We start from the raw sequence: 18,251 nt of genomic DNA, 5'->3' as shown, positions 1-18,251 counted from the left end.
TGATACACTGTGGTTGAATCGGCTTTTGTGATGATCTAAACTTTCGTGTCATATGAGAGGTTTTGTGTCATATGAGAAGTTTAAAATGCTGCCACCTCATGACCTTATTTCCTTTTTTTTGTATTTTCTCTACAGATCCTCAAACATCTAAAGAAATCTTTGATTTTGCAATGAAGGCAATAAGTCCACAGGTATAATGGATGTTTTTTTGCCTTCAAAACAATCATTCTTTAAATTTGTTAATTAGATCTGACAAACAAATCTTATACAAAATATTTTGACATTGCAGATTGACTTAAAGCGATACGCAGTTCCTCTTGGTAAGAACTTTGTTTCATGTAAAATAGTTGGCTGCAACAGTATCTCTGATAGCATATTTCTTCTCTGTTGGATAAGATGTAATGCATGTAATCTATTTTTTGTCTACAAGAAGTAAAATGTAACTTTAAGTAATAAACAAACAAAAAAGGCAAGATAATTACCAATTTCAATCCTAATTTCTTAGAGTGATTATATAAACAAATAGCTCTTGTAAAATTATTCAAGGAAGATAATACTTGCATCAGTTATCAGCTGGAACAAAAAGTCGAATTTAAATTCAAAATTTTACTTTTCAGCTGGACTGCGTTTGTTTAGTATCCATGCTGCTCAATTCAGCACATGCCTTCTTGACAACTATATCGCACTGTATGAAGTAATGTCCAAATGGTGTGGCCATCAGAATATAGAACTGAAGAAAGCTGGCCATTCAGCTTTGGATGCATTTTTTAAACAGGTAAAATAACCACCTTGTCTCCCATGTCCGGTTTTCTCTCTCTTTGTTTTGCTTTCCCTTCCTTCTTCATGGGACTTTTCTCCCATGCCTGGCTGTTCCCACAGTCGTTCTTCTTGATGCAAGTGCTTTTGGCAGCAAGGTTTTTACTGCCATGCACATAATGTATTTATGTGGGAGTTAAAGGCTCTACGTACATATTGACATATAGATTGCTATTCTGTATTAGTATAGTGTCTGAACCAATGGGACCACAGTCTTTTTGTTCCTTTCATTGTGACTCTAAAAGTTTTCTTTGGTATTGTATGTTGATGATATTGTCTTTCTATCAGCTTGGTTTGAAGAAGCTGCTGAGTAGCATAGATATGAAGTCATGATGAATTTATTTTGTATGAGCTATCTAAATTATAAATGTCCTATATTATACATAATATGCAGATCTCTGCAATGGTTGCAAAGGATGCAGAAATGCATAAGAGCAAGCTGCGCTACTTCATGGAACAGTTTTATGGTATCATCAGGAAGATGGATGCCAGCAACAAGGAATTGTCCATTGCTATTCGTGGATATGGGCTTTTTGCAGCGGTATGTATTTTAGTTCCTGACATAATAGAATCATAGAATTGTAGAGTTGGAGTTGGATGACCCCCAACGGTCATGTAGTCCAACCCACTGCAATGCAGGAATCATTTCCTATCCCACTTCTTGGACCCGAGAGACTAAAAAACAATGGGCAGCCAGATTCTGGGTACAACCTATCCTGGTACTCTGATGTTGGAAAGGTTTAATATTAGAGTGAATAAGACATTTATTTTATAAATATTTTTCATGATCCTTGTGCAGAAATCTTAGCTGCATCTTTTGGGATAAATGAAACCTTATAATACGTGAGTCGCAAATTGAGTTTAATACAATGTTTAGAAAAAGTGAACTTAAATCACAGAACGTTGCAATAAGTGAGGTGCACCTCAACTGAGAAATAGCATTTCCATGATCTTTAATGTAGTGGCTTTTTGCAGATATTTAGGTTTACTGAAGTAATTTTTGAATTTGCCCTTGGCGCTTAGAAATTGTAGTTAGTAAATCAAAGAACTTAGACTCTAATAATGGCTTGGACTTGATAATCTTGCCATGAATGGAAGGCAGTTCTTGTAACATGACTGAAGCTTGCTGACTTCCTTTGTGCCCTAATAATCTCAGACTGGATCCATAGGGCCAGAGCAGTTTTTCGGAAGGTCCAGAGGTCTGCAGGCAAAGAGAAATGGATTACTCCCTCTCCAATTGGCAGACCAATTATTTATTTTAATCTAGTGTTATTTCTCTCTCTTTCAAAGCCATGCAAAGCTATCAATTCCAAGGATGTTGACTTCATGTATGTTGAACTCCTTCAGCGCTGTAAGCAAATGTATCTCACCGAGGCAGAAACTGTAGATGACAACGTGTATCAGCTACCAAGTTTCCTCCAATCTATTGCTAGTGTCATACTGCACTTAGATACTGTAAGTGACTAGTTTGGATCACATTTGTGAGGCTTTTATTTGTATAAAGTAGAAGGCATTGCATATGTCCTGATAGCGAACTTGTTCTTCAAGTGATAATCCTTTTGTTCACTACGTGGTGGGGGTGGGTGGGATGGAATATTAGCAGGCTTGAGACATCATCAGGGGTAACCCCAAGGTTTGCAGAAGCACCACAGATCTTTAGGGAGGGGGCAGAACGAAAACAGCTTCGTGAGAACTGAGCATGCTCAGTGACCACCAAATGCACCGTAACTGTTGTGGAGGGGGAAAATAGAACATGTGTAGAGGGGAGGATGGAGAATGACTCTACTTGTACGACTCTTATTTGTGATGAGGGTGATGCAAATTTTCTCTCTCACTAAAAAACAAAACCTACAACCCCTCCCATTTGAAAAATAATCTTGAAGATTTTTAGTGAATGTGTAGCTGCTATCTCCTAATATGCCACTGTTCTTCTTCTAGATTCCTGAAGTATATACTCCAGTTCTGGAACGTCTGATTGTGGTGCAAATAGATAGCTTCCCACAATATAGTATGAAAATGCAGTTTCAGTGTTGTAAATCCATTATAAAGGTTTTTTTAGCCCTGGCAGGAAAAGGCCCTGTGCTGTGGAGTTTTATGAGCACTGTGGGTGAGTTTTGTCGATTGTCTCAAAACAAGCTTTGTTCTTTATTGCAGGACTAGTTCAGGTTTGAGAGACTTGAAAAGTAAGGGTAATAGAAAATTACACCAGTGGAGTTTCTGACATATTCTGCAGTGTCACAGTCAGTGTAATGAGTACAAGGCACAATGACTTTTTAGGTTATATTGCATATATGGGCAATTCGTATGTGATTCTGCTTGAAAGTAAATTGGAAACTGAATTTGGCAAGAAACAGAATTCATTTGCTAACTTTTCTGCAGTGCCTAATACAAATGTACATGCCTTAGTATAACTTTACTATTTTAGTTTCACTTGTAATCAAATTTACATTGATGCAAAAAGTATTTTTAAAATGTGGTAAATATCAGTTAATGTTATGAATGCCTCATGTCCTATGTAGGACAAATATGGTGTCTTCTGCATTGGACCCAGTGCTTTTTTTCTGGGGGTTCTTAAGGGCATACAGTACCTGCACCTTCTTTTCCTAGAAGAAATGCAGTGATTGGACCCATAACAAGAATGAATCTTACAATAGCTCAGCTGTCTTGCCAGATCCTTTCTTTGGTCTAGAGGTGGGGGGGTTTATGTTTGTGTGTGTGTGTGTGTGTGTGTTTATTTTGTTTTCTTTTAAACTTTTAAACTTTTTTTAAAAAAACACCACTGCACATATTTAGGCCTCAGTATAACCTGGTAACTAATAAAGCAACTTGGTAATGACAACAGTTGCTGATTTGGGGTTCATTTTCAGTGCCAGAAAGATACTAGAATATTCAGACACTTTTTAGTCCACCTTCTTGATGTGTTTTCTTAAATATTGAAATACCTTCTTTTTCAGTGCATCAAGGTTTAATCAGAGTCTGTTCTAAGCCAGTAGTCTTCTCAACGGTAAGTGTTGTTGAAGTTTTGCTGAATAAGGTTTTGTGTTTGTGTATCCTTATTACTTGTGTTCTGTACAAAAATGTTTTGTTGCCCTCTTTTTCTTCCAAGGGGTGCATTTATTAACAGATTGCCAGCTTCATAAATTGCTAGGGTTTCCCCTCACTTGCCATAGTCCCCTCATGAAAATGTGCATCCATTTTTGCATGGTGCCCTATACTGCTCACCCACCAGGAATGTAACCGATATATTTTCTTCAGTAACTGTTCTTTTTCTCTCTTGATGAACACTACTTGGGTTTCCCCTTCTCGAATGCCCTTTCTTTGTTTACTGGAAATATCAGAGGGGGGGCCTGAGTGAGAGATCAAACATTAGATCATTTGGTTAATACTATAATTGTAGAAAACTAACTTTGGGGACTAAAGAAGTGGGTCTTGCTTGAACGTTAAGCATTAAAATACCATATGAAGTGAAATTTCCTGCTGATCACTTGAAGTATCTCGCTTTACCTTGTTTTAAGTATGTGAATGTGTATTATTTGAAATATTATACATTTCTAAGATGGGGCACTTCACATGAGAATGCCCTTGACATGTCTTGGTACAGTGGCCCTGTGTGCTCTTCTATCACTTATATATGCTTCTGAATTAGGCAGTGTTCATTTCTGCTATACTAGGATAAGCTATGTAGAGATATTCAGTATTATGTTGCCTTCTAGGAATATTCTGGAAAAAACGTTTCTAGTTCAGAAGAGCCTCCTATATCTGGAGAAGTTCGAGCTGGGAAATGGAAGGTGCCTACATACAAGGATTACTTGGATCTTTTTAGAAGTTTACTGAGCTGTGACACAATGAAGGTAAAAGAAACCACTAATGCTGGGTCTTTAATTAAAAAAATTATGATTCAGTGATTACGCTTTACTTAAATGCTTTTCGTTTCTGTTGTATTCATTTTCCCACAAAACAATACCAATTAAAAGAAAATAAAAATATTTTAAAATACAGTCATACACTCACAGTGAATAATTTCAAGGTTGCCAGGTGCAGTCTCTTTCTGCCTGCTCATGCCTCAGTGAACAGGAATATGCTAAACTTCCTCCTAAATGTTGTCAATAAGGGAGACATGGATACCCATTTGTGAAATGCCCTTCTTGGTGAGGTAACTGCCACCCAAAAGGACCTGTCATGGTTCGCCAACAGCTGGGCAGCTCTAGTAGCAGCACTAACAACAGGACCTCTACTGATTGTAGGTCCTAATATGGTTTATGCTGAGAGAGGTTCTTTTTTGGGGGTAATGGGATCTCAAGCTGTTTGGGGGTTTTATATGCTGCTACTAACATCTTGAATTGGGCCTGGTAGCTCACTGGCAGCCAGGACTGTTGATCCATGATCCATCAGACTGTCCCACTTGGCATGCTGGCTGCCACATTCTGCATTAGCTGCAGCCTCTGGACCTCCTTCAGTGACAGCCCCATGTGCAGTGCTTTGCAGTAGTCCAAGTTATAAAACAAAAAAATAAACAGTTAAGAATAGAGAAGCTTGGGCATACATATATGTTTTTAAGACATGTTTAAAGGCTATTGCTGACTCTACTTCAAAAATTAGCTGAGGGAGGACCTTCTAGGTGGTAAGTGTTATTGTCAAGAAGGCCTGCTTCTACACTGTCATTAAGTGACAGTAAGTTGTGGAACAATCAGCAGGACTTCCTCAGAAGTTCTTAAACATTGGCTTGGCTTGTACTGGAAATTACTTGGTCTGTAATTTCGGAATAAACTCTGACATAACTAAAAATATGTTCTTCTGTTCTCCAATGTAGGACTCTCTGTTCACAGATGAAACGTTTCTAATTGCAAATTCACCTCTACAGTCTCTAAATCGGTTGTTATATGATGAACTCATAAAGTCTATCCTAAAAGTAATTGAAAAGTTGGATCTTACAGTTCAGAAACAGAACATTAGGGAAGAGAAGGTAAGACTGGATATTTGAAAATAGTCTCTCCCTCTCTCTCTCTCTCTCTCTTACCTTCTCACCTTCTCACCTTTTGCATTTCTGCCCATATAACGGGTTCAGGGTGCACTTTCAACAAATGAAAATTGATTTACTGTTACATTATTCATACATGTATCTGTTTACACAACAGTAAGCAATAATTTAGTGATGCATAAGGATAGTCAATGTGGTGCCCACCAGATGTTGTTGGGCTACAACATCTCCCATCATCTCTGACCATTTGCCATGTTTTCTGGAGAGAATGGCAATTTTAGTCCAGTATCATTTGGAGGGCACCACGTTGGCTTTCCCAGCATAAATGAGCTTTGAGCTTGTGCTTTCCCTGGTACAACCTTTAGGTGGGAATCAGATGCATCCATTTTTGTTTTCGACTAACTGAAGTTTAATTTGTCTGAGTTGGGACTATCATGTGGTTACTTTTAACTTGGCTTTGTCTAGACAAAGCAGAGTCAGAACATGTTTCAAAGGAGAAGCACAAGAGTTTGGAGATTGCTCACATAGCACTAAACTGGTTTAGGGTTACATCTAGATGAAGCCATAGTTTTCATTAAAGTTTTATAGCCCATCTTTAAAAAGCCATTAGGATGGGTAGGGCTGTAAACCCAAGTGCAATATTTATAACAGTTCTTAAGACTAAAAAGCTCATAATCTAAATTATATACCGCATTGTAGAATCCAACAACAGGAGGGTTTAGGAAGAAAGTATACATGATCAGATGCTGAATTGAGTTACTTTATGGGAGTGGAGACATAAGCAGATATAATTTGTAGAAGTACAAATTGCCATGAATAGCAGATATTTCAGTTTTTATTTCTCCTTTCCCGAAGGCGTTTGTGAGAATGTTATAGTGCATGGAATTCAATGTCTAACTGTCCCGTCTACAAATGTATTTCAACTTGCCAGGCAGAATTATCCCCCCTCCCACGTTGTTCCAGGAGTTCTCCCAATCTTCCCAGACCCACTTACTGAGAGGATATGTGAAGTGGGGAAGTTGCATTGTGTAAGCGGAAGTCCTTATTCAGATCTAGTGTGGATGGGTCTTGTTAGGTGAATTTGGCCCATTATATTTAAGGGAGTCCTAAAAATGAACTGATACTTCATTTAAAGAACCCATCGTATTTAAAATAAACATCCACAAAATTCCCGCTAGATTAAAATGCCATAAGTAGCAATAAAATTCAACAAATAGGATACTTTTTGCAGCACTGCTTTTCTATAGGATTCTAATTAATTGTAGAATAATTCATTTTTTTCCAACATGCCTTCATCGAAGAGATTGTATATATGTTAAATTAAAGAAAAATAGAGACAAGTAGGAGAGATACATGCAAACGCTATCCAGCCTAACCTGGTTGCAAAGACTGGGTGTTGAGAATAAAAAACCTTTCGTGTGGTTCAAATAATGCCATAGATGGCAAGTAGGTGCTCTGTAAGTGCTCTTCGCGCTGTGGAAGAAAAAGCTGCTTGCCATTCAAAAACTGTGCATACTTCTGATTTTCTTCTCTCAGGATGGAAGTGTAGCTGATGTTGATCTCACCATTCCTACTTCCGATCCAGCTGCAAACCTTCAGCCAAACAAGCCTAAAGACTTTACAGCCTTCATTAACCTAGTGGAGTTTTGTAGGTATGTTCTGTTGTGTGTATTTCAAGGAAATGCAGAACACATGTGAGACATAAAATTCAGTTATATTGTGCTGGTACAGTTTATATTATGCTGGGGCCAGTGGGCAGCCAAACTCCTGTCTGGAAATGGCATGGCCTATTCATTGTTTGCTGGCAGTGTTTGTGAATGGGTGGAATAGACATAGTGATCTCCTGCTTAGAACAGGGCACCCTGGGCCTGTAGCTTTATTGCGGTGTGTGTGTGTGTGTGTGTGTGTGTGTGTGTGTGTGTGACTGTGTGACTGTGTGACTTCAATTCATTGCTTGCTATTCTCTTTATCTCTGCAGAGACATCCTCCCAGAGAAGCACGTTGAGTATTTTGTGCCTTGGGTTTATTCATTTGCTTATGAGCTAATCATACAGTCAACGCGGTTACCCTTTATTAGTGGATTTTACAAAATGCTGTCTATTGCCATGAAAATTGCTAAAAAAACAAAATACTTTCAGGTGAGATAACTCTTGTAAGGAGGGTAATTACCTATTATTTGTTCAAGATAAAGTTAATGTTATGCTGCTCTGTACTTGTGTTGCATATGTGCTTGATATAATCATGATTGTTTTCATTTTAATAGTTAAGATTTTTTTTGTATTTTTGTACCCGTCGGTAGTTCTGGGAAAGGGACTAACCTTACCACAGTGGTTTATGCTCTGGGTATAACTGGACTGTACTACTGTAGTGTGCCCTATTTGGGGCTGTTCAGAAACTTCAGAGGCTCCAGAACATGGCTGCTAAAGTCATACTGGGGGCAAGGCAGACAGCATCTGTAACACCTCTTTATTATATCAGCTGAGCTGGTTATCTGTGCATTCCTGGGCCAAATTAAACTGCTGGTTTTGACCTTTTAAAGCCCTAAACAGATTGAGCCCAAGTTATTTATTGGACCACCTGCACACATTCCAGGGTTTCGACAGGAACACCAGTCATATTAGCCAGAAAAAAACCACAGAGCCTTCTGGAAACCCATTGGATCCATTAGCCTCCAAGGGTCGACCATCTCAATAAGTCCCCCATCTCTGCAGAAGGGAAAAGGTGCTGAAAGCCTAAATCTCAACAGGAAGTGATCTGGCCATGACAAGGGGCTGATGTCAATATCCCCCACTTTCAGATCACCCTTTTCTTGCCCAGTTGAGAAAGCAAGGTCCAGAATGCGGCCTGTTACATTGGGCCAATGGCATGTTGGGCCATCCCTACAGTTGTCTTGGCAGCCATGAAGTCCTGAGCCACCCCAGAGCCAGTCGTTTAGGCATGGATGTTGAAGTTCCCCAGAAGTCTGGGAGTCCTCAACACTGCATCTGAGAACATTTGGGCAGTGAGGTCGCCGGTAAACCAGCAGAATCCCTAATCTTTCTTGACTGTGTCAGGAACACAGGACTTTATAGGTGAACAGCAGCACTTGAAATTTTGCCCGGAAACAACTTAACTCTAAGAGATTCTATCTTGAGAACTGGCAGGATACATCCTTTACTGCTAGCGCTGTCTGCTGTGTTCTGAACCAGTTGCGGTTCCCATATAGTCTTCAAAGCCAGCCTCATGTAAAGGACATAATCTATGAATCCTGCACACATGGGTGGGTGCATGGATTCCCTCAATTATATGACATTATTCAGTTGATTCTTTTTTTAAAAATGGAACACTAAGAGAAGACTGACGCAGTTTGTACAATTCTGCATGTTCTTTTGTTTCTCAGGGTGTCGGTCCAAAGAGTGAAAAGAAATGTTATGAAGATCCAGAGAAGAATTCCTGCTTTGCTTTATTTGCAAAATTTGGAAAAGAGGTGACACATTCTCTGTGATATTTCTTTGAAATATGTGTTGAGTCTTTTGAGTTACGTGTAATAAGTAAATTTGTATTTAAATCAATTCATTTCAAAAGATTGGTGTATTTTACTTGCTTGTCCAACATAAGACGTTTGTCAAGATGATTTGAACGTCAGGTAGTTCTTAACATTATTCCATTTTTCTCAATTTAGGTAACAGCAAAAATGAAGCAGTACAAAGACGAACTATTGGCATCCTGTCTTATTTTTGTGCTTTCCTTGCCGCATGACATCATCATGCTGGATATTAAAGCATACATTCCTGCTTTGCAGGTGGGTCAGTATGGTGAATAAGCAATACAGTCATTTCCCCCTTGCATATATACTTGTTTTGGTGGAATTTGCAGCATGATCCTATGTATGTTTACTCAGACGTCAGTCCTACTGAACTAAATGAGAGGTAAGTGTGTATCGAATTACAGCCTTTTAACATCTGCATTGTCACCATTGGTGAATTAGTGGGGAAACCCAAAGTTTGAATGTCAGATTTGTATGGCAACCATGTGTGCTGTTCATAGTTTTATTTGTCTGTGCTGACCACCATACTTAATCTGTATCTCATTCTAGGAGTAAGTGTACTAAAATTATAACTTGGTATGCATTTTGCAATATTGGGCAATAGAATACTTACATCCAAAGACTCAAATATATTGTAAAAGGGATATATTTGGAGCTCTAAATATCTGTTTTCTTTATGCTGTCTGTGCAGAATGCTTTTAAACAGGGCCTTAGCTATACCCCAATGGCTGATGCAGCACTGGATGCCCTGGAAGACTGGTCAGCCCATATTCCCAGATATATAATGCAGCCTTACTACAAGGACATCTTGCCTTGCCTTGATGGCTATTTGAAAATTTCTACATTGACAGGTACATGCTAAAAATCAATACAGGAAAATGGTAAGACTTTTTAAAGGTGTTAAGGTGTTAAACATACCAGTGTTGGACTAACCATATTGTGGAGTGGTTTGAATTTGGGATTTTTTTTAATCATTCATTGTTATATACTGTAGTGCAGGGTTTCCCAAACTTGGCTCTCCAGCTGTTTTTGGACTACAGTTCCCATCATCGCTGACCACTGGTCCTGCTAGCTAAGGATGATGGGATTTGTAGTCCAACAACAGCTGGACAACCTGCTCTTTTGTCACCTTGCAGTTGAGAGATTTTAGTTGAAGTTATAAATAGAAAACAAATAAATGGCAAGTAGTAATATATATTAGGAAGCTGCATTATACCAGGTCAGACTGTTCCTTCATCTAGCCCAATATTGCCTATTCTGACAGACAGTGGTTCTCTGGTTCTCAGGAATGTTTTAAAATACACCTACTGTACTTTCATAAATACAATAAGTGACCATTAATATATTGTTTCTTGAAAATTAGATGAATCTCAGAGTAATTGGGAGGTGAAGAAACTTTCTCGGGCAGTTCAGAAGGGATTGAACAAAGTAGTCATCCAGCGTCTGAAGAAAGCAAAGAGCCTTGCACTGGTAAAATTCCCTCCTGCCCTTTAAAAATAATTATATTTTCCATCGGAAGATCAAAGCATACTTTTTCTTATTTAGACATACGTGTTTTTATACATTATATAATTATGCATAGTCTTATTACAAAGATAATTTTTTGTGTATCGGATAAATACTCAAGTGGATATACTTATCCACAGTTACTTAAAAGAAATAATAATAATAATAACAACAATAATAATAAATTTTATTTGGATCCCGCCCTCCCCAGCCGAAGCCGGGCTCACACATAGCTGATTTATACTTAATTTGTTTATACAGTCGGATAATCACAATGTGATATTTGCTTGTGAATGCAGAATACAGTACTTGAATCACAGTTACGACGTGTCATATGTTTTATGTAATTAGCTTTGGAACATCCAAGTCCACAATTTGTTGTTTTCGATACTGAGAGGTTCTTGCTGCAGAACTCTGCTCAACTGTCCACCTTGATTTACACATTTTTAACCTGTATGATTTCCAAAATACTTTATGGTCAGTCCTGCAACTATTTACAAGATCCAAACAGTGTAATCCAGTTTTCAGTGAAATTTCAATTTTACAGTCAGCAGTCTGAAAATTCTAGCAGTTAACGAAGAAAAAAATGAATTGATATCATGGTATAATAATGGTTGGAAGATAAATGCATTGTATTATCTAGAGCTGTACTGATTTCAGCAGCACTTTGCTGGTTAAATTAATTTGAAGACTGGATGCTAATTTTGAGAGTCTGGGCTTCAAGAAAAGTGTGTTTACTAAGCAATTCTGTGTGTGTCTACTCAGAAGTAAGTTCCACCAAGTTCAATGGAACATACTCCAGGGTAAGTGTGGATAGGATTACAGTGTTCTTTCAGGAACAGAGAGATAGTCCACACTGCTAAGAATTAAAATTTTGGGAGATTTCAGTGTTTCATAGCAAGAACTACCATACAACAGCGTCTCTTTCCTTCTTCTTTTCTTTCTTTTGACAGCTTTGTTGTGAAATATTGGAGTCTTATAGAATTAATAATAATAAATTTTATTTATACCCTGCCCTCCCCAGCCAGAGCTGGTCTCAGGGCAGCTAACACCAGTAAAATTATAGTAAAAACATAATGGGGGACGGATGGACCCAATTTAAAATACAGGTTAAAATGCAAATTCTGAATTATTTTCTTTCTTTTTAAAAAATGTACAAAAAATGCCTTTAAACAAAAACAACTTTTGAGGAATTCCTTCTTGCAATCATATTTTATCTAGGAGGAGGATCTGTCATTGGAAGCAGTACGGGCTAGAGTTGTACGCCTTCTTGGATTTCTGGGGGGACAGATTAATCGGAATTTAGTTACTGGTGAGTGCTAAATCTGTTTTGAAATGCTAAAAGTAAATGACATTCTGATTTATCTGGTAGGCAAGTATGCTTTTGAGACATGTTGGCTTCTATGCTTCAGGGTGCCCATGAGTGAAATATGGGTAGTAAAGGTTTAATCTGCTCTCTCCAGGGACTGAATAACAAGGTGATTCTTTCCTCCCTATGAGTCCATATTGAATGTCAATAAAACCCTCTTGGATTGGATCAAGGCCCCCCCCCCCAAGCTTTGTGTTCCTCTGTTTCTGTACTTTACTGTGTAGGTCCATGGGCTTTCCAAGAAGTGAGTCTGTTCAAAGGTTTATTTTATTTAATTTTTAAGTGCAGCAGCTTAAAATTTACTTTTCTTTAATAAAAAGGTTGCTTTGCTTTAATAGCGCCCCCCCCCAGCTCTTCAGAATTCCACAGGCAGTGTTATGGACAGCTTCATTTTATAAAACTTATTAGACGCCTTTGAGGTCCATCGAAAGTTGCAAAGTTTTAAATGTGCAAGGGTACACATCACTCAGCTACCTCTTCATTATTTTTAAAAAAGTCAGAGCAAGAGACAGATCCCCTGCTTCCCCCTCCTCTCTGTCAGTATATTAAGAAGGAAATCAATGCACTTGACTTACCCCACAAAAAGCCCCTGAACCCATTTGTCTGCAATTTGGCAGACTTGATCCTTTCTGGAGGGGCTCCTCTGCCTATAAATTTGATTCACTTTGGCCAAAAGGGAAATAGCTTTTTTTACATTCTTACTATAGTGAATGGGGAGCACAGATCAGCTCAGAACCTGAATTACAGAGAGGAGGGGTACAGAGAGACTCAGGAACAACTCAGATTAGAGTTTTTAAAAATTCAAACATAGCTACAAGGTGAATCTTTGGGCTCATGTACACTTGGTGGTTGGACCACAGCTTGACTACCTTTGTGTTCATTATGGGAAAGATCCTAAACATGTTGCATGACTACCATCATGCTTTGAATGGTAGTTCTGTATGCATCTACATTGTAGATTCTACAGGGTGACTTTGGAAATTATTCCCATGGTGTTACATTGATGAAAGTGTGTGCTAGTAAATGCTGTCTCATGTCCTTTTGTCAAAGATAAGCCCATGAGCAGAATGCTGGATTCTTCGTGGGATTAGTTCACAACTGTTTTTGGACAAGATGCATGGATGATGTGTTCCTGGAAATGATTTCATGTGTGTCCATCCATAGAAGTATTTTCAAAACCATTAATGCATGCCAAATGTGAGGTTGGAATTGGGTCTGCATGAGCCTCAATATTGTTAAATTGGTTCAAATTAAATGTGATTGGCTCTGGTTAGCCTTGTCTGGTTTTTTACTCAAGAAAATCTCAGAGGCTGCAATGTTAAACATATTTACTTGGAAATAAGCCTTGTAGAAATAACAGAAATTATGAATGAACATGATTAGCATCAGGTTGAAAGGTTCTTTTTGCAGCTTTACTAAACATCCTGCAATCTTCTCTCAGTGGGCTTCTGAGTAAACAAACTTAGGATTTGAGCCTGCTAAGGCATGGCCTTATTTATTCATTCAGAAGCAGTACTTTCAGTATACTTGTGCACAGTTTGAAGTAATCTAAATTTTCTAAACTGGCCAGGACTTCTTAAGCACATAGCTTGTGCATTCTGTTGGACTTGCTGTTTTGCTTTGATACTTGAATCTGACCTAGGTCCTGAGACTTAATCTTCTAATTGTCTTCGGTTTTTCATTTGATGTAGCTCAACATTTCTGCTCAGAAATTTGTCCAAATTCTTTGCTTTTTTCCCTCTTCCAGAATTTGTACTATGACCAAGATGTGTCTAAAACTTGTTTTTTGCAACAAAGATCATACTAAATTAACATGACCATTGCAAAATAAAAATGGTTGGAAGTGTATTTCAGCATTTTCCCGCAAACCTTCAACCTGAAGTATGGTCATTGCTTTAGGGTAAACAACTTAGAGCAATTTCAGAAATGTTATTAAGGTGATCTTAAAAAGCCAAACAACCTTTGCTTCTGGTTGAACTGGAAAACCATCCTTAACCTTATTAAATGTCTAGTATTGAATGTCTAGTATTCAGTCAACAACGTGGCAAATGTGTACCTAATATATTCTGCAAAGAGAACATTTGCTATTATTGAAGAATGATTCAGGAATTTAAATAGATATTGAAATATTTAGGATACAGCTCTGCTTCAGAATAGCATCTGATAAAAACTGACTGTTTTAAGCCTAGGTTGAAATGTCTTGTTATCTGCTTAACACAACTGAGTGTTTTTTTGGTGCTCTTTTCCAAATATACTAGCTGCTTCTACAGAGGAAAATATGAAGAAATTTGTATCTTGGGACACAGAGAAACGCCTGAGCTTTGCAGTTCCATTTGCTGATATGAAGCCTGTTATCTACTTGGATTTATTCTTGCCCCGTGTCACTGAATTGGCTCTTTCTGCTAGTGACAGGCAGACAAAGGTATTAGGATTGCTGCTTATGCAATCAAACTGATGCTTTTAATGAGCTATGCAGAAAATGCTGAATTGTGCTTAATATACCGTACCATAATACAGGGTTTCCCAAACTTTGGTCTCCAGCTGTTGTTGGACTACAACTCCCATCATCCCTAACTAGCAGGACCAGTGGTCAGGGATGATGGGAATTGTAGTCCAAAAACTGACGATGACCCAAGTTTGTGAAACCTTGGCATAACATAATGACCCTGCTATTCTTTATTTCTCTCTCTCTTGTTACGGTATATGCATTGGAGGAAAGGTGGGATAGAAATGTAACAAATAAAGATAATATTTAAGTTATCAATTTCTGCAAAGTGTAAGACAGCTCTTGTTAAAATAAGAAAGGGGTTTTAGCTTCTTAGTGTTTAGCGTTAGCTCAGAGTCTTTGATCAGCCCTCAATTTTAATAACTACAGCTTAATTGAGAATCCAACCCAATCTTGGATTAGTAAAGTACATTTTCCAAGCAATGGGGCATGACTGGAAATTCCACTGGCTTCTTTTTAACAAAGGCCTGGAAATTATCCCTGGAAGTCTCCTTGTTCTGTGTTTATTTCTTTGTGGAAGTATTTAACTGAGATGACAGATTAGATCTCCTTTTCCAGGTTGCAGCTTGTGAGCTCTTACACAGCATAGTTGTGTGTATGCTGGGGAAAGCTGCTCAAATACCCGAAGGACAACAGACTTCTCCACCAATGTTTCACCTGTATAAACATACATTTCCTGTATTGCTTCGACTTGCCTGTGATGTGGACCAGGCAAGTTAAAGAACTTTTGTTGCTTGAAATCAATTTTAGATGGTTAGCTCTTTATTTCTGTTTAAATATTTGGTAGAAGCTGTTGGGGTTATTTTGGATTTCAGTATATTTTTCAGCCACCTCCCCCATAAACCAGTTTTTGTGTGTGTTTTATATCTTGTGAACCATGGAAACTGGGGAGAAGGGGAAAATGTATTTAAAATTTAGAGGATACTCGCAGTATAGATAGAGCCAGTGTGCCATAATAGAGATCCAATGTGGTGTAATTGTTAGAGTGTCATACTAGGATACAAGAGACTGAGAGATCAACTCTCAAAATAAAGATATTTTGAATAGTCTAGGCAATACATGGTTTAATCTCAAAGGAGTTGCCCCAAAAACACTCATACTCCCAAATGCTCAGGTGTTCTGTATAACACACAAAGGCCTCTTAGCCTTCAGGAAATTCCTGTACTTTTTGGAGTACAGTGGTGCCCCGCAAGACGAATGCCTCGCAAGACGAAAAACTCGCTAGATGAAAGGGTTTTTCGGTTTTGCGTTGCTTCGCTAGACGAATTTCCCTATGGGCTTGCTTCGCAAGACGAAAATGTCTTGCGCTTTTTTTTTAAAGCCGCTTGAAGAGGCGCAGTTGCGACGGACCGTGCTTCGCAAGACGAAAAACATCGCAAGACGAAAAGACTCGCGGAACGAATTATTTTCGTCTTTCGAGGCACCACTGTATCTCTCTTATTTTTTTGCTTCCTTCTTTATAAAACTCAGTCCCTTGAAATGATTAAGATAGATGGATGAATCAAGAACCATATGAAAACATTCACAAATCTGCATGGAATTCAAGATGCCTTATGGCTAAAAGAAGTTGCAATTTTGTTTAAAAATGACACTTTTTTTCTTCTTCAAATACCTGTGGAGTGAAACACATTTTCCTAAAGTTATCATAAAGGCATTTTTTGAAGTTTTATGTAGCGGTAGAATACAAATTGTAAACTTATGAAACTGAAAAGGAAAAGCTGTGTTCTGATTTATATCAACAAACCTTTATCCAAAACGGCAATAATGGAAATACACACAGGTCCAGTTTACATGTGACACTTAAGACAAAGAACAGCTAAGCATGAGTTTGCAGGTCCTTGTGGCAAAAATTGTGGCCACTTCACTCCTCCCTGGTCCTGCTACTGTAATGCTACTGTAATGCTTGTAATGCTTCCTGAAGCTGAACTGGGGTTTGGGGTTCATACACATTGTGTATGAACCTGGGCTTTTGATTCCCCCCATCAAACCACAAACACCTTGACTATAGCTCATGGTTTGTCTGGATTGCTTTAGATAAAAAAAACCCAACAAAAAACATTTCAGTTTTGTCAGTTTTGTTCAGTCCTTTATTCAGGTTGCTAAACATGAACTTCTGGGGAAAGCCCCAAGGTGTGCTGGGAATTAGTTGATGAGAAATCATCTACCGCAGTGGTTTTCAACCAGTGTGCTATGGCAGCCTGGGGTGCCTTGAATGATGGTCAAGGGTGCCACAGGCAACACTGGCCTCTGTCCCTCTTTCCCTCCCTTCTCTGATGCCCTCTTGTGTCTCTGCCTCCCAAAGGCTTGCACAGCTGTTTATTGTGGCAGCCCTGGCTACAGGCACCAGAGGCTAATGGTTCCTCTGGGAGGCACCTCTCTTTGGGGCAGGGTGGTGGGGGGCTGCTCAAAGACCAGGGATGGAAGCAGCTGCCCAAAGGACTCCCAAGAAGAGGAGGTTGAGGGAACACTCCACAAGGGAGGGTGTTTGAAAAAGGGTGAGAGGCTGCCAGCTCTGCATGCAAGGGGTGACATAATTGGGCTCCTGAGGTCCACAGGGGTGCCGCAGAAAGAATATAGTTGGTCAAGGGAGCTGTGGACTCATAAAGGTTGAAAACCTCTGATCTACAGTGTACCTGTCAAACATAGAACACAATGTTTTCCCCCCCTTTTAGGTTACAAGACAACTCTACGGGACACTAGTTATGGAGTTAATTCACTGGTTCACAAACAACAAAAAGTTTGAAAGTCAAGATACTGTGGCATTACTGGAAGCAATTTTGGTAGGTAATCAGTAATTGCAAGATGAATAATCAATATTTTTCATCAAAGATGTTTATAAACACTTCATGCTCTAATTCTCAGGCTTTTTTGGTGAGAAGATTTTATTTGTCTTGGCATATACCATTGATTCACTTTCAGTTCAGTGATGTGGGCAATCTTGTTCTTTGATTTGTTTTTTACTGTCTCGAAGCATGCAGGATTCCAGCTAAGTTTTATTTTTTAAAAAATCTGTATTACGCTAATCACAAAATAATCCTTTAAAAAAAACAACCAGAAACCTGTTTTCAGTCTGTTTGCAAGCAGAATGTGAAAGAAATTTTGGACAATTATTAGAACCATAAGACAGTCTCAAAGTAGACCTTGAGATATTTTCCTGTATAAATTTAGGATGAAAAGTACAGTGGTACCCCGCAAGACGAATGCCTCGCAAGACGGAAAACCCGCAAGACGAAAGGGTTTTCTGTTTCGGAGGCGCTTCGCAAGACGAATTTCCCTATGGGCTTGCTTCGCAAGACGAAAGCCCATAGGGAAATCTCCGGGGACCTGTTTTAAATTGCTGGCGGTCGGGAGCAAAGACTTTCGCCCACAGCCGGCCTTCAGAAGAGGTCCTGGACCTCTTCTGAAGGCCGGCGGGGGGCAAAAGTCTTTGCTCCCCCCCCCCGCCTGCCTTCCCGGGACAGTGGAGACTTCTCCGCTGCACCGGGCGATCTTAAAATGCTGGCGGGCGGGGGCGAAGCGTTCGCTGCCGACCCCCAGCATTTTAAAATCT

General features: G+C 39.0%; 1 protein-coding gene across 1 annotated transcript in view; it reads left to right on the top strand.

Moving 5' to 3' along the window:
* The window catches only part of PRKDC (protein kinase, DNA-activated, catalytic subunit), an 87,172-nt gene that overhangs the window by 7,715 nt on the left and 61,206 nt on the right, over positions 1-18,251 (top strand). The window contains exons 8-26 of the mRNA XM_081205378.1: positions 136-191; positions 290-320; positions 618-775; positions 1,211-1,357; positions 2,107-2,271; positions 2,755-2,923; positions 3,771-3,820; positions 4,530-4,667; positions 5,627-5,779; positions 7,331-7,446; positions 7,773-7,932; positions 9,174-9,260; positions 9,456-9,575; positions 10,012-10,171; positions 10,684-10,790; positions 12,048-12,138; positions 14,454-14,617; positions 15,260-15,412; positions 17,374-17,481. Of these exons, the coding sequence (XP_081061504.1) occupies positions 136-191; positions 290-320; positions 618-775; positions 1,211-1,357; positions 2,107-2,271; positions 2,755-2,923; positions 3,771-3,820; positions 4,530-4,667; positions 5,627-5,779; positions 7,331-7,446; positions 7,773-7,932; positions 9,174-9,260; positions 9,456-9,575; positions 10,012-10,171; positions 10,684-10,790; positions 12,048-12,138; positions 14,454-14,617; positions 15,260-15,412; positions 17,374-17,481 (2,333 nt within the window). The remainder of the gene's footprint in view (positions 1-135; positions 192-289; positions 321-617; positions 776-1,210; positions 1,358-2,106; positions 2,272-2,754; positions 2,924-3,770; positions 3,821-4,529; positions 4,668-5,626; positions 5,780-7,330; positions 7,447-7,772; positions 7,933-9,173; positions 9,261-9,455; positions 9,576-10,011; positions 10,172-10,683; positions 10,791-12,047; positions 12,139-14,453; positions 14,618-15,259; positions 15,413-17,373; positions 17,482-18,251) is intronic.

The sequence above is a fragment of the Podarcis bocagei genome, assembly GCF_964188305.1.
Source record: "Podarcis bocagei genome assembly, chromosome: 8".
In the NCBI taxonomy this organism is placed as follows: Eukaryota; Metazoa; Chordata; class Lepidosauria; order Squamata; family Lacertidae; genus Podarcis; species Podarcis bocagei.
The sequence above is the reverse complement of the archived record's forward strand: the minus strand, read 5'-3'. Positions and strand labels throughout refer to the sequence as shown.